Here is a 24,552-nt window from a genome sequence, read left to right on the forward strand (position 1 = left end):
CCCCATTTCATTTACTGCTCTCCCATTTTTCCTTGTGGTGTAATTTGCTGCATTTTCCATTTCCAAGTTTAAATGAAACAAGCCTTTGTTATTCAGTCACTTCCCCAATCTGTTGCTTAGTTTGTCTGGTGTTTCCTCTCAAAGGCCAGAAATGACTTCACACACACACACACACAGGGTACAAAGTCACAGCAGAAAGAACACAAACCGTGCATCATCTGACCTCAACACACAACAAAAATGACAATGTATTCTGTTAGTAGACACAGACAATACAATACAAATCGCTTTATTGGCATGATAAGGTACATCTTATGTTGCCAAAGCATCAAAATACACAGACACCAGGTCCCCCAGTGCGCACACTACAATACATGTTGTGTCTCTGATGAAGGCTCCCGCCGTTGCCCCTTAAGATGACCGTATACTACAGGCTCACCTCTCACCGCTGCTGCCTTCAGGCAATACCATCCAAAATATAACTCCAAATCTTTTTGAAGATATTCCTGAACAATTGGACATTAAAAACCCGTTTCTCAATTCCAGGATTCAAAATGGCATGTGCTCACACTGATCGTGCTGCCAAAAAGGTACCGTAAACAGCCCGATGGATGTTTGTATTTGAATTGAATGTTTTGGCCTACTGATCTGTTCCAAACACATTGAATGATCTGCTAGACAGGTTCCCATTCAATCAACTTATGCGTATCAATCAGTCTAGGACGTGTATACTCTGCAGAAATCTCTTGCAGTTACCACATTGAATCCTGTGTGTGCTGTACCAAGCAAGTTATAATCCAACCTGGAAAAAATTTCACACTGGTCCGTATGACTGAGCCTAATATAGCTCTATCGCAGGAGCTGGGAATCTTATAAAGTAACACTCCATACAGAAGAGAGAAAACTCAGTATTTTATTAGGAAACAGCCATGTTTTAAATAAGAATGGTTTTTGGAATGCTCGGCTATATACCAGTGGGTCGAGGAAGAGGATGGGTCAGTCTGTAGAGGCGGTGAAGGGGTCTGGATTAAAGTTTCAGCTTGCTTGCTGAAAGCTCTCTGTGTTTGTACTGCTTCTTGGCTCCGATCTTGGCTCCTTTGAGCTCGGCTTTCACTTGATCTTGTAACTGGGAGAAGAAGGCCTTTGACGAGCGCAGAGTTTTATCTTTCCCTTCATCCTTTTAATAGTTAAAAACAAAACCCAGTTAGAAGTTCAGTTTTTAAAGTAGAAAATCCTGCTTTTTCCTCCTTGCAATGTGGTGAATGACATTATGAAAACAAATGAGTGGAGAATACAGATTGTTCCACACAATGCTGGACAGTGCTAGGTCTGCTACAATAAACAGGAGATTCCTATTCAGCGTACTGATGCCTCAGGCAGAATATAAAGGAGTGAGTGGAGAGTAAATGATGGTTAAGGGAGAGGTTGTATGCAAATACAAACAGGTAAGAGAGAGGTACAATGCAACTTGGGAAAGTGAACTGATCCAAGGATTAGAGATATAACAGTGAATGCTGGAAATACACAGATGGTCAGAAATGATAGGTTAACCTTTCAAGTGAGCTCTTTATACAAGGACCCCACCATAACATTAACCCATCTTTTCTCTCTCAGATGCTGACAGACCTGCTGTGTATTGCCTGCTGAGCACAGTATATTTCTGAAGCTACACAGATTTTGATGAAGAATGGATGCGAGAGATAAATGATGGGGAGAGGGTCTGTTTGAAATCATGATACAGTACATGGAGTTAGTTGGACTGAACATGGAGTTAGTTGGACTGAACATGGAGTTAGTTGGACTGAACATTAGGCAAAGGAAACATTTGCTGGGAATTGATTTAGTTGCTCCTTGCTCTGAACAGGAACAATGGGACTCACTGTGATTTACTGCCACAGGGCAGAAATTATTCAAAGGAAATAAGGCATTGTAAAATTAATTTAATCTTTTTCTCCCAGTCAGTGGAAGGCATATTAAATAGCTTCATTACACTGCCTGCCTTCTCCTGCTGTTAATCACCGTATGTCAGCACTCACCTTCAGCAGTGTCGCCTTGCCTTCCTGAGCCAGTTTCCTCACTTTCTCAGCATTCGTTTTCTTCTCTCGTTTATTGCTGAGTTTCACATTCAGCTTCTCCAACCCTTTATGACATGCCTCCTTCGCCCTCAGTCGCAGACGTTTCAGATTCTTCTTCTTCCTTCTCTCCCGCTTCTTGTCTGTTGCTGTTTTTTCTGTGTCTCCCTGGAGGTCCCCAGCTCGGCCCTTCTCCTGTAATTAACAGGCCGTCAGCACTGCTCAGACCAACTGCAGGTCTCGCACCTCGTCTTTAAAGTCACACAATGCAATAACAAAGCAGCATTCATACAATCCAGCCTCTTCATCTGCCCACCATCGCGCCCTCCCCAGTACAGGCTCAGACACTGAGGTGCTGCAGCGGGGCCAATCAAATGTGTGAGCCTAGCCGCGCCCAATCCCGATCCCGTTCTCACCTAAAGCGCGCACACTCACTTTCCAGCGGGGAATCATTAGCACGATCAGAAGCAGGAGTCCGAGCTCAGGTCCTTTCTCTTTAAACCATGGGCTCGCAGGCTGATGTAGCACCCCTGCCCCAGCTGGCATGTTAACTCAGCAAAGACTGGGCACTGCAGGGCTCAGTGCCACTCCAGGGCTCAGTGCCACTCCAGGGAGGGGCTCAGTGCTGATTAGCGGTTTGGCTTCACGTTACTTTTCTCTTTAGTTTCTTACCTTGACTTCTTCTGGTGCCAGTAGAGTGGCATCACTGACATTCACTGGTGCCACCTCCTCCATACTGATGGACGGCAGGTTAGAGACCACTTTCACTTCAGGCACAGGCTGGCAAAAGAAACAAATATTATATATGATCAACAGCAAGTTTAAGCATCCCTTCCCCTCTTACCCTGGCCCACTGCCAGCAGAGGACATACAGTTCGGTGCTCGGCCTCGCGATGTGGGGCCCCCCAGTATCAGCCTCGCGACCTGGGACACTCAGTGTCAGCCTCGCGGTGTGAAGTGCTCACGGCGACCTGTCCTTGGATTCTGCAGGTGACCGATACTGAATTGTACACAGCACAAAAGATCAGAGAGTCGGAGCGCGCTGTGGGCTGCAGGAATAAAATTGCCCTTAGGGCAGTGTGTGTAAGGTCACAAACAGACTGCACCCAAACAGCAAGTCAATCATCTACACAAATAAGAAAGTAAAAAGTAAAAGGAAACATTTGAGCATTTGAGTTTAGGTTTTGGTGCCACTGAAGTTCCACAATTAGAGTCTGAAACTCTCGTTTCCACTCCCACACCGAGGGGGAATGTGTGCTTATTATTTTACCAGTTTTGTTCAACCATTTTCCCCCATCTCTCCTGAAGACTCCAACTCTCGCTGGCTACAGTAGCACAGGTCACATGGGACCTCACTCAAGTGGCAATTCTTCATGTGTGAGCTAGATTGTAAGATATCCAACCACGGGGGGCATCACAGCAGAGTGTGATCCCGTCCTTGATGAATGTCCATAAACACGCACTTTACAGCAGGAGTGACAGGACAGCCCGCCCCCCCCCCCCCAGCTGACCAGAAATCGAGTGTGGGACCTTGCTGATTTTTTAATTCATTCACGGGATGTGGGCGTCGCTGGCAAAGCCAGCATTTATTTCACACTACCTAATTGCCCTCGAGAAGGTGGTGGTAAGCTGCCATCTTGAACCGCTACAGTCCGTGTGGTAAATTTCTTTGTAGTGGTTTGTTACAACTGAGTGGCTTGCTCAGCCACTTCAGAGGGCAGTTAAGAGTCAAGGACATTGCTGTGTGTCTGGAGTCACATATCGGGCAGACCGGGTAAGGACGGCAGATTTCCTAGTCCAGCAACATAACCACGACTGCATCGATCTGTATCGCTCCAGCAGCCAGCTCAAGTCACACTAAACGACGTCCATCAAACAATGCAGCAGAGGTTATTCCTGGATCCAGAGGGTGCAAATGCCGCCCGGGAGCAGACTGCAAATGCACCTTCACAGTGGCAGGGTCAGGCCAGGCAGGGTATTAAAGTACAGCAAAGATAAAATGTTTCTAACCCAGTAATACAGACAATCAGCAAAACAAAGAGCCGTGCTCCTGCCACGTTCTTCTCTGCTCAGTCTCCGACGTTACACCGATTCCTTTACTCACCGGTTTGGGTGTGAAGTGGAAGTTAGAGAGAGCGTCCAGTTTGAGGAAAAGCGAATCCATCATCTTTTGGATCTCCGCGTGCTGCACGTTTTCCTCCACTTCAGACTTTTGCTGCAACAATAAAGGTTTAATTAAAAACCTGACACGCTGCCCCACCGACAGTCACCTGGCAGCTCTGCGACCTCCCGTACCCCGTACGACCACGGCCTGTAATCTCACACCCGACTCACAGCACTACAAATCATTTACCAGTTATAACTTAAGCCTTCCTAAAATCATATTACCGTGCAAGGCATCACTGCTGAGCTAGATCCTGGTCTGATGTCCTGTGTCTAGCCTGGGGCACTGAAACTAGCTGTAGCACTTCCACTCCGATCAATCCCTTGCTTAAAACCCAGAAGCTGATTACCCGAGATTATTACCTGAGTTTGCTTTAGATATTCCTGCTCATATACTTCAGCTAGACTCAGCTTGCTTTTCTCATGGTCCAAGGTGAGTCGTTTTTTGTATTCAAAGGTCTCCTCTTTTGGCTTTTTCTTGCGCACAACATCGTCCCAGGCCTGTAACACAGAGCAGATGATGCTTACCCATCAACAACTGATTAATATGTGCCCGTTAGTGGCTGCAATCTACAACATTTATAAAACAGAGAATCAGACCCACTCCACAGATTCCAACATGGCTGTGGACAAGTCCAAAAGGAACTTCCTGGAAGATGCCACTGTTTAAAGCAGTGTAAACATATCGATACTCAACATTCACCAATCCTGACAAACAGAAAATGCTGGACATGCACATCAGCACCGGAAAAAGAGAGGCAGGGAACGTTTGGGATGGGGATCCCTTGTCACAGCTCCAGCTCCCACCTGGACCGCTCACCGGCCTTTTCACTTTCAGTTGCTGACTGACTTGCTGTGTGTTCCAGGATTTTCTGTTATTTGAGATTGAGGGAAAGATATTTTCTCTCAGGAGAGGACATTCAGCCCTCGTCACCTGAATCAAAGTTAGGCCTCTCTTAGGAATGGATTTTCCACAGTCCCACTTTCCTTCTTTCTTCTCCTATTTTTTCATACTGTAATCGCTGTAATTAATCTAGTGCCGATCACGTGCAAAGCATTCACCTTCCAATAACGGTGAAAAACTTCCTCCATCTCAAGATCACGGCTTTGTCTTCAGTCCACTGACCGATGGAAAGCATTGATTTATGTTTGCCTCGTCTATCCCGTTTATCATTTTGAATAGCTCTATAAAAAACCCCCACTGATCTTCTCTGTTCTTGCATACTAAGTAGAGCGATACATTCTCAATCTAATTACATGAATACACCTCCCAGATCCCAGGGGTAAGAAAGATCTATTTTTAAATCAGGGATGGGCAGTAATTCTAGCATACACTTTAATATAAATTTTACATATGCTTGAATCATTAATCCCATTCCAACAAGAGTGCTTATTTTGAACAGCCCTAGCTCTCCATCTTTCAAACTACTGCTTTCCATTATTTACAATAGTCATTTTTCAAACCATTTTTCCTTTTGTGTTTTCCACACTTTGTTCTCCTTTAGTTTAAGGATCTATATTCCTGCTGCTTTTACATTTGGCTTAAATGGAAGCACACTGTATCTGCACTTGGCAAGCACAAGCCGCCCATGCAATTGGGCACCAATGCACAGTTGGAATATTTCAATCAATCAATCAGATGCTAGACATATGAGGTTACGTGGCACAAAGCCGTTCGGTTTGGAGATTTTCCTGAGTAAACAGTTATTTCACTGCTTCTTGCTGTCGGCCTTTAAAACATTCACCACCTAGTGGCAGTTCCTGTCTACAATGCTCCTGATAAACTGGCCCGTGTGGGTCAGAGGTGGAGGTTCTGGGCAGGTTTTACAGTCTTCACTCACCGATTTTCACAGCAATTCAAAGATTCGGTTAGAGTGTCTGCGTGAAATCAGATTTTCTGTATAAGTTGTGGCTGGCTCCTCCAGCCTGCTTTAGATCAATCGGCTGTGGCTGCGTTTATTACACATCAGCATGTAAGGGAAATTACTACCAAGGATTTTTTTTTTTCCTAACCTGTCTGTTTCCCTGCAATTTTATGAACTCCCACTAAGAGATAGTGACAAAGAGGTGGTGGACAGACCCCAGACTCAGCCAATGTGGCTTTGGTCAACCTACCAGGAGGTTATAACCCCCCCCAACACAAAGTGAAAACCCAAACTAAATGTTCGTTGAAACCTTGACTCTGTTGATCTTCCAGCTTAGATTCAGGTACTGCACCTACTAGACTAACACTTAAAACATGAGACCATCTACAAATGACACTTAATTCGATTGCAAGATGGTGCACTTTCTCTCCTTCCACCTATTTTAAAACTCTTGACCCTTTACAGACAAGCTGCTCCACGAGTTAACGACAGTGGAAAATGGAATTCAATCCAGAGAAGTGTGAGAATGCATTTGGGGAGGGCTAACAAGACAAGGGAATACACAATAAACGGTAGGATACTGAGAAGTGTAGAGGAAACAAGGGACCTTGGAGTGCATGTCCACAGATCCCTGAAGGTAGCAGGACAGGTAGATAAGGTGGTTAAGAAAGCACACGGGATACTTGCCTTTATTAGCCAAGACACAGAATATAAGAGCAGGGAGGTTATGCTTGAACTGTATAAAACACTAGTTAGGCCACAGCTAGAATACTGCGTGCAGTTCTGGTCACCACATTACAGGAAGGATGTGATTGCACTAGAGTGGGTGCAGAGGAGATTTATGAGGATGTTGCCTGGGCTGGGGAATTTTAGCAATGAGGAAAGATTGAATAGGCAGAGGTTGTTTTCTTTGGAAGAGAGGAGGCTGAGGGAAGACTTGATTGAGGTGTATAAAATTATTATGAGGGGCCTAGATAGAGTGGATAGGAAGGACCTATTTCCCTTAGCAGAGAGGTCAATAACCAGGGGGCATAGATTCAAAGTAATTGGTAGAAGGATTAGAGGAGAGTTGAGGAGAACTTTTCTCACCCAGAAGTGGTGGGGGTCTGGAACTCACTGCCTGAAAGGGTGGTAGAGGCAGAAACCCTCATCACATTTAAAAAGTACTTGGCTATGCACTGGAAGTGCAGCAACCTACAAGGCAACGGACCAAAGGCGGGAAAGCAGGATTAGGCTGGATAGCTCATTTTCGGCCGGCACAGACACGATGAGCCAAATGGCCTCCTTCTGTGCGGTAAATTTCTATGATTCTATGACAAAGCCTCGCACTGACCTGGTCTTTAATCCTCTGGATAATGATATCCTCCAGTTGAAGTGTCGTCTCCTCAGTGATGACAGGAGCTGAGAACAGAGATCAGAAATCAGCACAAACTCAATACAAAGCAAACTATAGCACAGCTTAATGCTTTGCTAATAACGCACTGTCCCGTCCACCCAGACGTACTGCTGTCTGAATGAGGGGTCAGTGCCCCCCCCCCCGTCCAAGGCGAGTGCGCGGAGCGAGACTCACCCTTCCTGACTGCATGGTCAAACAGCAGGTCCTCCTCCAGCAGGCTGTTCTCGGGCCGTTTCTGACTACTGACCTCTCCCAGGAGCTGCCAAGGCTTCTGCTTCAAGGCAGATTTCTCCAGCTCCTGGATTTGAGCGTTCAACTATAGGGAACAAAACACGATGCAGGTTATCTACGGAATTACGTTATATAGAAATTACAGGCTGCACACCAGCCGTTCGGCCCAACCAGCCCGTGTTAGTGTTTATCCTCATGCTCTGTGCCTGAATTAATTGTAATTCCAATAATCACCCTTTCTTGGCGTTTTTCAAAGGCTGATTTTGCCTCTTCCGGCTTCTTTCCTCCTATCACATCGGCCAATTCCTCCCCCTCACTGTCATCCGGCAAGACAAAGCTAACTTTCTTATGGGCCCCCTTGGCCTCTCGAGCTCTCTCAGACTCCTCCATCTTCTCCTGGTCTCTGGGTCACAGAAAGGAAACCAAATTAATGCAACACAGAAATATAGGATCTGCACTCTAGTTCGTCAAAAGAATATACCAGATTATCTACTTTCAGCTTGTATTTATATTATGCCTTGCTAATTAAACGTGATACCACAAATCAAATTCTTACAGAACACCAGGTGGGGTGTGTGACACATACCAATTGCGGGAGCAGTACAATTCTTTCAACAGCTTTGGCAGGACTGCATTGGCAATGGTTCAGCATACCTGCTTCCTGCAAACCAGGTGGCCCAGACTCCATCCCATCGCTGGTCTCAGTCAGTGTATTCGTTGGGCTGCTACACCTGGTCTCAGTGCACTGAATAATTGTACATCAATAAAGAGGTTCAGGGCTCCAGGTACATGTCATTAAAAGCCAGTGCAGATGTAAAAGCAGAACAGTTAAGGCCAGTGGAATGCTGGGCTTCATCACGAGGTACAGAATATAAAACCAAGGCAGTACTATTGCAGACACACAGTGCCAGGCAGTCCTCATCTGGAATATGGTGTCTGGAGAGTGTCACCAGGAGAAAGGGAATGGGTAAACTTGGATTATATTTTCAGGCGATGAGGAGGGTAAGGGGTGGCCTGATTGAGGCGCTGCCCACTGTTAAATAGTCAGCTGGCACCCACTGTCTCGCCCAAGACAGGAGCGGTCACTTGGATGGGGTATCAGAGGGGTGTCTGCAACTCTTGGGCTGGGCCCAGCGCCTGTGGCTTAGGAACGGGGGGAGGGAATGGATTAAGAAACTTCAGAAAACATACTCATCCATATCCTCGTCCTCCTCAAATTCTTCTGGCTCTGGTTCCCCTTCTGCCTCTGGTTCCCCTTCTGCCTCTGGTTCCCCTTCTGCCTCTGGTTCCCCTTCTGCCTCATCACTTTCATTCTCCTCATCGCCATCTTTTATCGCAAGTTCCTCACCCTCGACCGGGTCGAAGAAATCCTTGTACTGCAGGTTCCTGGAACTCTTAGTCTGACAAACAGCAACAAAATTCAAATACATAAAAACATTAATACAGAGCTCCTTATACTCGTCTCATGTCACAGAATATCACTGGGCCCACCCATCTGCCATCACTTAGTTCCATAGAAGGGACGGGCAACCAACCTGTTCTCAGATCTCTACCAATTAGCTCTACAGGCAGTGACTAGTGGGTGTGCGAGAGACCAGCCCACGGCCGATTCCCACGTTACGGGGGGGGGGGGGGGGGGAGATGTGCCTAGTCTTGGCAATAATCAGAGATGTGGAGCGCAGAGCCACAGTGCAGTGCCCTGTCCTGCCAGCAGCGCCGCTTCTCTCAGAGGAATAGAATGCCCAGCATGTGCGGAGAGGTTTAGAGGGAAGAGTCTGCAACACGTTAGGCTGTACAAGTCTGGCTGTGTGTGCTCCCACCCAGCCTCTCCAATCTACTGATATTTATTGAAGGGATTACACTCTTGTTATATTATTACGGATATGATTATTAAACATTGAATTATTCAATGTCGTGCTCTCTCCTCCCTGCCGCCCTTCTCCAGGTGCCCTTGTGATCCAGAGGTGGAGGGGCGGAGGTCGAGAGCAAGAGAAAACGAGAAATAAACAGATGGCAAACATCTCTGGTGTAATCCAGGTGTCTTCAAACTGAACTACTGAGAAACCTACACACGTGGAGTTCCTGTTGGCCATTGTCTCTCCGCAGGTGCATTCTCCACTGAGCCAAATCCAGAGATCTCCTGCACAGGTTGGCAGGAAGAGCTTAGGAGCTCCCCAAGGGTTTTGCTGCAGTTTGACCAGCTGAATTCGCACACCTTACGAACGCTATCTGGAGCCTCGTGGGAAGAATTCTGATCCTAGCAACAGCTCAATTCCTCCAGGTCCCAAAAGTAATCAAGACTGGCTGGTCATTCAAGCCCTGGAGTACTGTGGGCCTACATAGAAACATAGAAGATAGGAGCAGGAGTAGGCCATTCGGCCCCTCGAGCCTGTTCCGCCATTCAATGCGATCATGGCCAGCAGGATAGTCACTAACTGGCAAGCAGAGGTTTCTGCCCTTTGCTGGCTGGATAACAGGGACTAGGATCTCTCTGTGAGCATAAGGTGTGTGTGTGCATTCCACCGTGCGGGCCACAGCCCGAGCACACACCGAACCCCAGGGAACGGTGGTCCCACCAGCGAAAGATGCAGAGTTTCAGCAGCAGCTGCCTCTCTAAGCCAGTTATGGGGGTCACTGGGCCCTGGATATAAGAGTGTATGCTCTCGTACCCAGCGTCCAGTTAATGCACCCCAGCTTTCAGTTTCCTCATCAACAATATGGTAGAAATCTGACTTCAGTGTGGATAAAGGAAGACAAACAGATGAGAAGCAGAGATAGCTGCAGGAGGAGAGAGAATAATGTTTTTATCTGTGAGCAACATCACGGTGGATCAGCTCGTGGTATTTCATTAAAAGATCTTCACTTCAACTCCCCTGAGGGGTCAGCAGATAAATACGTAGCTTGGTGTGGTGCTGAGCAATACAGTCCAGTGGCCCAACCCCCAGTCTATGTCGAGCTAGCCAATCTCAGCTGAGAGAATGGCGAGGGGGCAGCATTTCCCCAGCAGCCCTGGGCTCGGGAGGGGAAAACAAATCAACCAGGGCCTCTGATCCTGGTCACAATTCAGTGAGTGTTTGTACAATGGGTGAAGACTGTGCTGCCTCCCACAATCGAATAGCACGCAGACTCTCAATGCCTAAAATAAAGAATGGCCATTAAATCAAGGTACCGGAGACTGACGGGCACCCATGAAACCATATCACTGGCAGGGAGCAGGGCTGAATACTGGTGGAAGGTCATTACCTTTTGCTTAGTCTCTGTTTTCATGACAAGTTCTTCATCTTCAGAAGGAATATCTTCAAAATAATCAATTTCATCATCACCATCATCCTTCTGCTTCCCTTCTTCCTTCTCAGCTTTCTCCAAAAAAGCTTCCATTTCTGAAAGTCTAAAAAATTTATCATCTAGGTCGGAGCTGATGGCGAATCTAGGGCTCATTCTCTGGGGTTTAGTCCTTTTCTCAAGTTCATCAATGTCAAAGTTGAGGTCAGAGTCTTCATCACTAAGGTTTTCAGTTTGAATATTTTTTCCTTTGACTTTTTGATTTTTTAACTCTTCTTCCTCCTCTTCACTGCTCTCCCTTATCTCAGCATCTTCTTCTATAGGCTCATCGTTTTCAAACTCTTGCTCAGGAGCCTCGATCTCCACCTCTTCTTCAATCAGCCTGATAAGAGTGTCTCGAAGTAGAGAAGCCACTGTCCCTTTGAAGTAGTTTAAGACTGAATTGTTCTGCAGTTCGATCTCTTGCCAGATCTGCTCCTCATCAAACTGTTCTACGACCAGCTCCTTCAGCGGGCTTCCAGCAACAGCATCTGCCTCCTGCGCCTTCTGTAAATCATACAGCTCCTTAGTGAGAGCAGTGAAGTCTGATGCCAATCCATCCTGTACACTAGGAGAGGGACAGAGGAACAGTGTTAATCTCATGGCTCCTTCCACAATCCCACCCTGTAACACAGCAGATTAGGAAATAACAACAGAAAATGCTGGAAAAACTCAGCAGGTCAGGCAACATCCGTGGAGAGAAATTTGAGTTGACGTTTCGGGTTTGACCCTTCTTCAAAACTGGAGAGAAAAGGAACTAGATCGAAGGCAGGGATAAAAGAACCAAAAGAAGTAAAAGAGATTAGAAGCTAGACGAGATGGTAATAGGCTGGGATTAGGTGTAAAGTGTACTGGCAGGGCAAAAGATGTTGTTGTTTGGCGTACTGACCTCTACCTAGCGGAAGCTGAACGCCAACTCTCCGACACCTCCTCCTACCTCCACCTGGACCATGACCCCACTACCGAACATCAAACCACCGTTTCCAAGACTGTCACTGACCTCATCTCCTCTGGAGATCTTCCCCCCGCTGCCACCAACCTCATAGTTCCCCAACCCCGCACAGCCCGCTTCTACCTCCTTCCCAAGATCCACAAACAGGACTGCCCTGGTAGACCCATCGTTTCAGCCTGTTCTTGCCCTACGGAACTCATCTCTTCCTATCTTGACTCTATCTTTTCTCCCCTTGTCCAGTCTCTTCCCACCTACATCCGCGACTCTTCGGACGCCCTCCGCCACTTTAACAGTTTCCAGTTTCCTGGCCCCAACCGCTTCCTTTTCACCATGGACGTACAATCCCTCTACACCTCCATCCCCCACCCGGATGGCCTGAGGGCACTCCGCTTCTTCCTTGAACAGAGGCCTGACCAGTCCCCATCCACCACGACCCTCCTCCGCCTGGCTGAACTTGTTCTCACATTGAACAACTTCTCCTTTAACTCCACTCATTTCCTCCAAATCAAAGGTGTTGCCATGGGTACCCGCATGGGTCCTAGCTATGCCTGCCTTTTCGTGGGCTATGTGGAACAATCTTTGTTCCAGTCCTACTCGGGTCCCCTCCCTCACCTCTTTTTCCGATACATTGATGACTGTATCGGTGCCGTTTCCTGCTCTCGCCCCGAACTTGACAATTTCATTCACTTTGCCTCCAATTTCCACCCTTCCCTCACCTTCACATGGTCCATCTCTGACTCTTCCCTTCCCTTCCTCGACTTCTCCGTCTCCATCTCTGGGGATAGGTTATCGACCAATATTTACTACAAGCCCACTGACTCCCACAGCTACCTGGACTACACTTCCTCCCACCCCGCTTCCTGTAAGGACTCTATTCCATTCTCCCAGTTTCTCCGCCTCGGCCGTATCTGCTCCGACGATGCCACCTTCCACACCAGTGCTTCAGACATGTCTTCCTTTTTCCGCAACCGAGGATTCCCCTCTACCGTGGTTGACACTGCCCTCGACCGTGTCAGTTCTATCTCCCGCACCTCTGCCCTCACCCCTGCCCCTCCCTCCCGGAACCACGATAGGGTTCCCCTTGTCCTCACCTTTCACCCCACCAGCCTCCACATTCAACGGATCATCCGCCGGCATTTCCGCTACCTCCAAAGTGATCCCACCACCAAACGTATCTTCCCCTCCCCTCCCCTTTCAGCATTCCGCAGGGACCGCTCTCTCCGAGACACCCTAGTCCACTCCTCCATCACCCCAAACAGCCCTTCCCCTTCGCCTGGCACCTTCCCGTGCAAGCGGAGATGTAACACCTGCCCCTATACCTCCCCCCTCCCCACTGTCCAGGGCCCCAAACACCCCTTCCAGGTGAAACAGCGATTTACTTGTACTTCTCGCAATCTAGTATACTGTATTCGCTGCTCACGATGCGGTCTCCTCTACATTGGGGAGACCAAACGCAGATTGGGTGACCGCTTTGCGGAACACCTCCGTTCAGTCCGTAAGGGTGACCCCGAGCTTCCGGTCGCCTGTCATTTCAATTCACCGCTCCATTCCCACTCGGACCTAACCGTCCTTGGCCTCTTGTACTGTTCCACGGAAGCTCAACGTAAACGCGAGGAACAGCACCTCATCTTCCGATTAGGCACTCTGCAGCCTTCCGGTCTCAATATCGAGTTCAACAATTTCAGATCATAACCTCGGCCCCTATTTCATTTTTACTTATATTTTTCCACTCCTTTCCTCCCCCCCCCCCCTTCCTTTTGTTTCTCTCTCACACCTGGCAGCTATCTTTTGCCCTGCCAGTACACTTTACACCTAATCCCAGCCTATTACCATCTCGTCTAGCTTCTAATCTCTTTTACTTCTTTTGGTTCTTTTATTCTTTTGTCCGATCGCAGCCCTGCCTTCGATCTAGTTCCTTTTCTCTCCAGTTTTGAAGAAGGGTCAAACCCGAAACGTCAACTCAAATTTCTCTCCACGGATGTTGCCTGACCTGCTGAGTTTTTCCAGCATTTTCTGTTGTTATTTCGGATTTCCAACATCTGCAGTATTTTGCTATCACAGCAGATTAGGATCCGCTTATTACAAATTCCACATCCCCACCCCCCCAATTTTCCCCAAAAGGTGTTGAGTCCTGTGGTTCTACAGGGAAGTCTGTTTGCCTCAGGCCCACGCCAGACGCTGCACCCCGCTCAGTATAACTCAGGTCCACATGGGGCTGTTCACTAGATTCCGCTGTCGGTGTGAGAGACTCGGGGTTTGTTCCCCGGGCTCGGGCCTTTACCTGAGCAGGAGCTCGGGCCTTTACCTGAGCAGGAGCTCGGGCCCCCGGGCTCCGGCCTTTACCTGAGCAGGAGCTCGGGCCCCCGGGCTCCGGCTCGGGTCTTTACCTGAGCAGGAGCTCGGGCCCCCGGGCTCCGGCTCGGGTCTTTACCTGAGCAGGAGCTCGGGCCCCCGGGCTCGGGCCTTTACCTGAGCAGGAGCTCGGGCCCCCGGCTCGGGCCTTTACCTGAGCAGGAGCTCGGGCCGCTCCGCCGCGCTCTCCAGCCGCTGCGCGCACCCGGCCAGCACCGCCATCTTCCCGCCTGGAGTCACCGCGAGCCCGTCCCCGGAACACCGGCACCGCGGCACAAGGTTCCGGCCCCCGAGTCCGCCGCGCAACCTTCCCCCGTCACTGACTCCAGCTTCTCGCCGATTCGGGAGCGGAATCTCCCGCTTTACTCAGGAGGGGATCTCTGGGGCTGGACTGACCGACCCTGGGGGGGGTTCCCGGGGGCTGGGCTGACCTCCCGGGGCCTCCAGTAGTTGGGAAGGTGAAGGCCATCTTCAAACAGGGGCCGCGGGGTAACCATGGCAACAGCAGCTGCCAGATTCTGTGGGGAGAACAGGTTCTGTGTTTGAACCCTGCAGTAAAAGCGGTGCAAGCCCCATTAAATGTATCTCGATCCCATGTCAAATAATGGAACTGATTATCAGGAGTAAAGTTGAAGATGATCTGTCCAATAATCCGCCTCATAAACATCAGTCAGCATGGATTCAGCCTTCAACCTCTGAGCAGGTGACACCCCAGGTAGACTGTGGTAAGCCTGACAATGTGTTGCACCTAGACAGCCAAAAATTCCACAAAAATAACTATTATTTAAACTCAAAGCTGTGGAAGTCTGGGGTAGATCTGGAGTATGGATAATAAACTGGTGTAAAACAGAGGAGTTATATTGTGGTGGGAAGGAGTACTGAGGGGGATAACTGCTGTTTTCTAATTTACAACAATGAGTGTGACTCAGAAACCCAATGGAAATTGGTCAAATTTGGAGATGATACGAAACCAGCAGGTACAGTGAAATTTGAGAAAACTGTTTAGAAATTACAGAATGAGTTGGACATAATATTTAACTACATTGAACAAAGGCAAATTAAATGTTTGCATTGAATTTACAGCACACAAACGGTCCATGGCAGCACTTAATATGCTCCAAATAGCCTCCTCACACCCTACTTCATCTAACTCTATCAATGTTTCCTTCTATTCCTTTCTCCCTCATGTACTTATCTAGCTTCCTCTTAAAGGCCTCAATGCTATTCACCTCAACTACGCCATGTAGTAGCAAGTTCCACATTCTAACTACTCTGGGTAAAGAAGTTTCACCTGAATTATTAGTGCCTATCTTATATTTATGAATTTAATGCAGACAAGCACTGCTCATAGAAACGATACATTGGCAACACACGCACTTTGTGAATTGTGTTGAAATACTTAACGATGAAGTTGGAAGTGACCTGAACGTAGGATGGGCTCCAATGGGAGTGTTAGGGTACGAGCGGGATGGGCTCCTATGGGAGAGTTAGGGTACAAGAGGGACGGGGTTCGATGGGAGAGTTGGGGTACGGGAGGGATGGGGTTCGATGGGAGAGTTGGGGTACAAGAGGGATGGGATTCGATGGGAGAGTTGGGGTACAAGAGGGATGGGGTTCGATGGGAGAGTTGGGGTACAAGAGGGATGGGGTTCGATGGGAGAGTTAGGGTACGGGACGGACAGGGTTCGATGGGAGAGTTGGGGTACGAGAGGGATGGGGTTCGATGGGAGAGTTAGGGTACGAGAGGGATGGGATTCGATGGGAGATTTATGGTACAGGAGGGATGGGGTTCGGTGGGTGAGTTAGGGTACGGGAGGGACAGGGTTCGATGGGAGATTTATGGTACGGGAGGGACAGGGTTCGATGGGAGAGTTATGGTACAGGAGGGATGGGGTTCGATGGGCGAGTTAGGGTACGGGAGGGACAGGGTTCGATGGGAGAGTTATGGTACGGGAGGGATGGGGTCTGATGGGAGAGTTGGGGTACGAGAGGGATGGGGGTTGATGGGAGAGTTGGGGTACAGGAGGGATGGGGTTCGATGGGCGAGTTAGGGTACGGGAGGGATGGGGTTCGATGGGCGAGTTAGGGTACGAGAGGGATGGGGTTCGATGGGTGAGTTAGGGTACGAGAGGGATGGGGTTTGATGGGAGAGTTGGGGTACGGGAGGGATGGGGTTCGATGGGCGAGTTAGGGTACGAGAGGGATGGGGTTTGATGGGAGAGTTAAGGTACGGGAGGGATGGGATTTGATGGGAGAGTTGGGGTACAGGAGGGATGGGGTTCGATGGGAGAGTTGGGGTACGGGAGGGATGGGGTCTGATGGGAGAGTTAGGGTACGGGAGGGATGGGGTTCGAGGGGAGAGTTGGGGTACGGGAGGGATGGGGTTCAATGGGAGAGTTGGGGTACGGGAGGGATGGGGTCTGATGGGAGAGTTAGGGTACGGGAGGGACGGGGTTTGATGGGAGAGTTGGGGTACGAGAGGGATGGGGTTCGAGGGGAGAGTTGGGGTACGGGAGGGATGGGGTTCGAGGGGAGAGTTGGGGTACGAGAGGGATGGGGTTCGAGGGGAGAGTTGGGGTACGGGAGGGATGGGGTTCGATGGGAGAGTTGGGGTACGGGAGGGATGGGGTCTGATGGGAGAGTTAGGGTACGGGAGGGACGGGGTTCGATGGGAGAGTTGGGGTACGGGAGGGATGGGGTTCGATGGGAGAGTTGGGGTACGGGAGGGACGGGGTTCGATGGGAGTGTTAGGGTACGGGAGGGATGGGGTTTGATGGGAGATTTATGGTATGGGAGGGATGGGGTTCGATGGGAGAGTTAGGGTACGGGAGGGACAGGGTTCGATGGGAGAGTTAGGGTACGAGAGGGATGGGATTCGATGGGAGAGTTAGGGTACGGGAGGGACAGGGTTCGATGGGAGAGTTGGGGTACGAGAGGGATGGGGTTTGATGGGAGATTTATGGTATGGGAGGGATGGGGTTCGATGGGAGAGTTAGGGTATGGGAGGGACAGGGTTCGATGGGAGAGTTGGGGTACGGGAGGGATGGGGTCTGATGGGAGAGTTGGGGTACGGGAGGGACAGGGTTCGATGGGTGAGTTGGGGTACGAGAGGGATGGGGTTTGATGGGAGATTTATGGTACGGGAGGGATGGGGTTCGATGGGAGAGTTGGGGTATGGGAGGGATGGGGTTCGATGGGAGAGTTGGGGTATGGGAGGGATGGGGTTCGATGGGAGAGTTAGGGTACGAGAGGGATGGGGTTTGATGGGAGAGTTGGGGTACGGGAGGGATGGGGTTTGATGGGAGAATTGGGGTACGGGAGGGACGGGGTTCGATGGGAGAGTTGGGGTATGGGAGGGATGGGGTTCGATGGGAGAGTTGGGGTACGGGAGGGATGGGGTTCGATGGGAGAGTTGGGGTACGGGAGGGATGGGGTTCGATGGGAGAGTTGGGGTACGGGAGGGACGGGGTTCGATGGGAGAGTTAGGGTACGGAAGGGATGGGGTTTGATGGGAGAGTTGGGGTACGGGAGGGACGGGGTTCGATGGGAGAGTTAGGGTACGGAAGGGATGGGGTTTGATGGGAGAGTTGGGGTACGGAAGGGATGGGGTTTGATGGGAGAGTTGGGGTACGGGAGGGATGGGGTTCGATTGGAGAGTTAGGGTATGGGAGGGATGGGGTTCGATGGGAATGTTAGGGTATGGGAGGGATGGGGTTTGATGGGAGAGTTGGGGTACGGGAGGGACGGGGTTCGATGGGAGAGTTAGGGTACGGGAGGGATGGGGTTCGATGGGAGAGTTGGGGTACGGGAGGGATGGGGTTCGATGGGAGAGTTGGGGTACGGGAGGGACGGGGTTCGATGGGAGTGTTAGGGTACGGGAGGGATGGGGTTCGATGGGAGAGTTGGGGTACGGGAGGGATGGGGTTCGATGGGAATGTTAGGGTATGGGAGGGATGGGGTTCGATGGGAGCGTCAATGTACGGGAGGGACGGGGTTCGATGGGAGAGTTATCCGATCAGTTGAACTTAGAGCCAAGCGAATTTCAGTAAATATATGATCACGTTGTTCAGTAACTGGATGACATCTCCTTCATCCTGTTGATAGTCAGGTGAGATGAACTGACAATCTTTGGCACCTGCTTTAGAGGAGCCGGGGTTGGAGAATCCTCTGCCGAGGGTGCTGGTTGGAGGATCGGGGGTGGAAGGGTTGGGGTGGAGTCTCCAGGCCGCTGGAGCTGGATATGCACCAAGAACTGGGAGAGTGAGCAACATTGTGAGATATCTGTGGTCATTCAATGTGAGCTGCTCCCCTTACCTGCCCCTGCAACACTGTAATATCCAGGGCAATCTTCACTTCACCTGCAAGTCGAAGTCACTCCTGAACAGACTGCATGTTTAAATTTCTGGTGAAAGGGGGAAAGAGCAAGGCGACCATTGTCCTGACTGTCATAACCCCCAAAGTGTACAGCGGCCTGCAGGAGAGGAAGTGGAACCGACCTCTACCTAGTGGAAGCTGAACGCCAACTCTCCGACACCTCCTCCTACCTCCGCCTGGACCATGACCCCACCACCGAACATCAAGCCACCATTTCCAAGACTGTCACTGACCTCATCTCCTCTGGAGATCTCCCCCCCATGGCTGTCAACCTCATAGTTCCCCAACCCCGCACAGCCCGCTTCTACCTCCTTCCCAAGATCCACAAACAGGACTGCCCTGGTAGACCCATCGTTTCAGCCTGTTCTTGTCCCACGGAACTTATCTCTTCCTATCTTGACTCTATTTTTTCTCCCCTTGTCCAGTCTCTTCCCACCTACATCCGCGACTCTTCGGACGCCCTCCGCCACTTTAACAGTTTCCAGTTTCCCGGCCCCAACCCTCTCCTTTTCACTATGGACGTACAATCCTTCTACACCTCCATCCCCCACCCGGATGGCCTGAGGGCGCTCCGCTTCTTCCTTGAACAGAGGCCCAACCAGTCCCCATCCATCACCACCCTCCTCCACCTGGCTGAACTTGTTCTCACATTGAACAACTTCTCCTTTGATTCCACTCACTTCCTCCAAATCAAAGGTGTTGCTATGGGGACCCGCATGGGTCCTAGCTATGCCTGCCTTTTCGTGGGATATGTGGAGCACTCTTTGTTCCAGTCCTACTCAGGTCCCCTCCCTCACCTTTTTTTCCGGTACATTGATGACTGTATCGGTGCCGTTTCCTGCTCTCACCCTGAACTAGATAATTTCATTCACTTTGCTTCCAATTTCCACCCTTCCCTCACCTTCACATGGTCCATCTCCAACTCTTCCCTTCCCTTCCTTGACTTCTCCGTCTCCATCTCTGGGGATAGGTTATTGACAAACATTCACTACAAGCCCACTGACTTCCACAGCTACCTGGACTACACTTCCTCCCACCCCGCCTCCTGTAAGGACTCTATTCCATTCTCCCAGTTTCTCTGTCTCTGCCGCATCTGCTCTGACGATGCCGCCTTCCATACCAGTGCTTCCGACATGTCTTCCTGTTTCCACAACTGAGGATTCCCCTCTACAGCGGTTGACACGGCCCTTGACCGTGTCTGTTCTATCTCCCGCACTTCTGCCCTCACCCCTGCCCCTCCCTCCCGGAACCACGACAGGGTTCCCCTTGTCCTCACCTTTCACCCCACCAGCCTCCACATTCAACGGATCATCCTCCGGCATTTCCGCCATCTCCAGCGTGATCCCACCACCAAACGCATCTTCCCCTCCCCATCCCTTTCAGCATTCCGTAGGGACCGCCCCCTCCAAGACACCCTAGTCCACCCCTCTACCACCCCCAACACCCCTTCCCCTTTGCCCGGCACCTTCCCGTGCAAGCGCAGGAGATGCAACACATGCCCTTATACCTCCCCCCTTCCCACTGTCCAGGGCCCCAAACACCCCTTCCAGGTGAAACAGCAATTTACTTGTACTTCTTGCAATCTAGTATACTGTATTCGCTGCTCACGATGCGGTCTCCTCTACATTGTGGAGACCAAACGCAGATTGGGTGACTGCTTTGCGTAACACCTCCGTTCAGTCCGTAAGGGGGACCCCGAGCTCCCGGTGGCCTGTCACTTTAATTCTCCGCTCCACTCCCACTCAGACCTCACCGTCCTCGGCCTCTTGCATTGTTCCAATGAAGCTCAGCGTAAGCTCGAGGAACAGCACCTCATCTTTCGATTAGGCACTTTACAGCCTTCTGGACTCAACATAGAGTTCAACAATTTCAGATCATAACCTCGGCCCCTATCATATATATATATATATTTTTTATCCACACGTTTTGTCTTTTTTTCTTCTCCCCCACATGGCAGCTGTCTTCCATTCTGCCAGCGCAATTTACACTTCATCTCGAGCCATCCTTTGTTTCTTAACCTGTCCCATTACCACCTCCTCTTGCCTTGAATATCTCTTAATATCTCTCAATCTCTCCTGCTTTCTATCCTATCACAGGCCTTCCCTTTTGTTCTTTCATCCCCTCCCCCAGTTCCCAGGCCCTACACTTGCTTAAAAATCTGTTCCATTTCCCGATTTTTTCCAGTTCTGACAGAAGGTCGTTGACCTGAAACGTTAACTCTGTTTCTCTCTTCACAGATGCTGCCTGACCTGCTGAGTTTCTCCAGCATTTCTGTTTTTATTTAAGAGGAAAAGGGTGTTTACATAGATACATAGATACATAGAAGATAGGAGCAGGAGTAGGCCATTCGGCCCTTCGTGCCTGCTCCGCCATTCGATGAGATCATGGCTGATCCTTTAATTCAGTATCCCGTCCCCGCCTTCTCTCCGTAACCCTTAACCCCTTTTGCCCGTAGAAATATATCTAATTCCCTCTTAAATATATTTAATGCGCTGGCGTACACTGCCCTCTGTGGCAATGAGTTCCACAGGTTCACCACTCTCTGAGTGAAGAAATTCCCCCTCATCTCTGTCCTAAATGGTTTAGCCCTTATCCTTAAATTATGTCCTCTAGTTCGGTTCTCACCCGCCAAGGGAAACATTCCTTCTGCATCCAGTCTGTCTAGACCTGTCAGAATTTTATACACTTCTATGAGGTCCCCTCTCAATCTTCTAAACTCCAGTGTGTACATCCCTAAACTACATAGTCTCTCCTCATAGGTCATTCCCGCCATTCCTGGTATCAGCCTGGTGAATCGCCGCTGCACCCCCTCCATGGCAAGAACATCCTTCCTCAGATGAGGCGACCAAAACTGTACACAGTACTCGAGGTGTGGTCTCACCAGTGCCCTGTACAGCTGCAGCAAGGTATCCCTGTTCCTGTATTCTAACCCTTTTGCTATGAAGGCCAGCATACCGTTTGCCTTCTTGACCGCCTGTTGCACCTGCATGCTCGCCTTCAGTGACTGGTGTACAAGAACACCCAGGTCTCTCTGTACTTCCCCCTCTCCCAATCTATTGCCATTTAAATAATAATTTGCCCTCCCGTTCCTGCACCCAAGGTGGATAACTTCGCACTTGTCCACATTATAGTGCATCTGCCATTTATCCGCCCAATCGCCCAGTCTGTCCAAATCGCTCTGGAGCTTCCTGGTCTCTTCCTCTGAGCCCACCCCCCCTCCTAGTTTAGTGTCGTCTGCAAATTTGGAAATGCTGCATCCGACTCCCTGATCCAGGTCATTAATGTAAATTGTGAACAGCTGGGGGCCCAGGACAGATCCCTGTGGTACCCCACTTGTTACTGCCTGCCATTCAGAAAATGAGCCGTTTATTCCAACTCTCTGTTTTCTATCTGACAGCCAGTTCCCTATCCACGCCAATACTTTCCCCTTTATCCCATGAGCCTCAATTTTCCATGCTAATCTTTTATGTGGGACCTTATCGAAGGCCTTTTGGAAGTCCAGGTACACCACATCTACTGGCTCTCCCCCATCTATTCTACCAGTTACTCCCTCAAAAAATTCCAATAGATTAGTCAAGCACGATTTACCCTTTGTAAATCCATGTTGACTCTGTCCTATCCTGTCCCCATTTGCTAAGTGCTCCGCTATTTCATCCTTAATGATGGACTCCAGCATTTTGCCCACAACTGATGTAAGGCTTACAGGTCTGTAATTACCTGCTTTTTCCCTACCCCCCTTTTTGAATAGTGGGGTAACGTTAGCTACCCTCCAATCCATCGGCACTGTTCCCGAGTCTAATGAATTCTGAAAAATCATCCTTAGTGCATCCGCTATCTCTAGGGCCACCTCCTTCAGTACCCTAGGATGCATGTTATCAGGCCCTGGGGATTTGTCCACCTTCAATCCCTTTAGCTTCCTTAACACCATATCCTTAGAGATATTGATTTGCGTCAGTTCCTCCTTTGCCAATGTCCCTATTTTTCCCGATATCCCAGGGAGGTTTTTTGTGTCTTCCTTCGTAAAGACTGACCCAAAGTATGCATTTAGTTGATCTGCCATTTCCTTATTTCCCATTATATATTCCCCCGTATCTGACTGCAATGGACCAACTTTGGTTTTCACCAGTCTTTTCCTTTTGATATATTTATAAAAGCTTTTGGAGTTAGTTTTTATATTTTCCGCCAGCTTGTTTTCGTAAGCTATTTTGCCCCTCTTGATCATGCCCTTTGCCCTCCTTTGCTCTATCTTAAACTGTTCCCAATCTTCCGCTCTGGCGCTTTTTTGGGCTATTTTATACGCCCTATCTTTGGATTTTATGCTGTCTCTAATTTCCCCTGTTATCCACGGTTGAGTCACCTTTTTAGATTTCCTTTTATGCCAGATTGGTATAAACAATTGATTATATAGACATTACATATCAGTGTAGGTAAGAGTTAAAGACAGAACTTGCCTTACAAGCAACCTAGAATCCAGACCTTTACACAAACTAGTGCCTCATCGTCCTGTGTCTTAAACTCTGACCTTTGCCTGATTTGTCTCTAATAAATTCCCAGTTTGCTTGCAAAATAATCTCGCTGACAGACAACGGACACACGCTGCTCAGACTGCCTCTCAGTGGGTCATTTAAATCCGCTAGTTGTTAAATACTGTCACTGAGGTTACAAAACCTCAACCCCAGCAAATAATATATGAGAGGACTTCATCACCAAGTACCTGACCTTCTCCTAGTCATTTTGTTTGCTGACAGTTCGCAATCGATTTGATTTACGAGAGGGTGGGGACCTATTACACCAGGGTTCTTGATAACAGGAATCCCATAATCCACAGATCACACAGACTATTCTAGCACTCAAGATCAACTTCAGCTCATAACTGACTTGGTCACTCAGTGCTTTTTAGACTTTTTTAAGTGCTGTGAATTATTACAGGATAATTGAACTATTATGGGATGATTGAAGGGACGGGAGTTTGGAATTTCAGTCTGCTCGTATTCTAACAGATTAAATCCAATTACCCTGGGTCTGTTCTCTCTGCTGCTGCCATGCACTCCCTGAGATGTTTCAGACCGCAGTGTGTGATGAGTTTAGTTCCTCTCAGCGAGCAGTAGTCATGGGCGATAACTGACCTCATTGATCCGGGACTAAGGAGGATGTCAGTCTCGCGTCTGGTAACTGAGAGCCCTGTAAATCTCTGTCTGTACAGAACGATGAATGATTTCGGTGCAGCCACTCCTACTTTCCATTCACTGCAACTTGGGTGCGAAATTCCCATAATTGGAAGATGTCCCTTGTTCATGCTGCCATCATCACTGTATTCCCAAGACACTCCCCACGCCGAGACACTCTTCTTAAAACCTACCTCTTTGACCAAGCTTTTAGTCACCTGTCCTAATACTGTATCTCCTTTGTGGCTTGGTGTCAAATTTTGTCTGATAACGCTCCCGTGAAGCGCATTGGAACGTTTTACTATGTTAAAGGCGCTGTATAAATGCAAGTTATTGTTGTACGGCCATTGTATAAGGAAGGGGAGAAAGTCAGCCAGGGTTCTCATGCAGATCACTGTCCAGCGACTCTTGCTGGAGAGTGCACACGTGCAGACATTGGTCGCTTGGCTGGGAAGTTCCCCTGCACTCCAATATCCTACTAACATTCAGACAAAAATGATCATACAGCTTAGCCGTATTACCAAATTCAATTCTTAACTCTATTAACAGTCTCGTGTGCAGTGCACACTTCCTGTGAGGGTTGCACTTAATTTCTGTAACACTTTTCCAGTCATAGAAACATAGAAGATAGGAGCAGGAGTAGGCCATTCGGCCCCTCGAG

At 49.2% G+C, this 24,552-nt stretch overlaps 1 protein-coding gene across 1 annotated transcript; it reads right to left on the bottom strand.

Annotated features, from left to right (window-relative positions):
* Positions 1–892: 892 nt before the first annotated feature.
* Positions 893–14,685, bottom strand: mphosph10 (M-phase phosphoprotein 10 (U3 small nucleolar ribonucleoprotein)). Its single transcript, XM_085972486.1, has 11 exons — positions 14,507–14,685; positions 10,971–11,616; positions 8,919–9,127; positions 7,962–8,130; positions 7,671–7,812; positions 7,434–7,501; positions 4,599–4,736; positions 4,177–4,287; positions 2,745–2,852; positions 2,037–2,267; positions 893–1,177 (listed from the first exon to the last, which is right to left on the bottom strand). Exons 1-11 carry the CDS (start codon positions 14,572–14,574, stop codon positions 1,028–1,030), a joined length of 2,040 nt encoding a protein of 679 aa, XP_085828612.1. The 5' UTR covers positions 14,575–14,685; the 3' UTR covers positions 893–1,027.
* Positions 14,686–24,552: the final 9,867 nt, after the last annotated feature.

The sequence above is a fragment of the Somniosus microcephalus genome, chromosome 32, assembly GCF_052327205.1.
Source record: "Somniosus microcephalus isolate GS21.2 chromosome 32, FLI_Smic_1.0, whole genome shotgun sequence".
NCBI lineage: Eukaryota > Metazoa > Chordata > Chondrichthyes > Squaliformes > Somniosidae > Somniosus > Somniosus microcephalus.

Coding starts and splice junctions, on each gene's coding strand:
- mphosph10 (XM_085972486.1), bottom strand. CDS start 14,574: ATGGCGGTGCTGGCCGGGTGCGCGCAGCGGCTGGAGAGCGCGGCGGAG. Junction 11,617..14,506: donor CGGCCCGAGCTCCTGCTCAG/GTAAAGGCCCGA, acceptor TCCCTCTCCTAG/TGTACAGGATGGATTGGCAT. Junction 9,128..10,970: donor AAACAGAGACTAAGCAAAAG/GTAATGACCTTC, acceptor GCTGTTTGTCAG/ACTAAGAGTTCCAGGAACCT.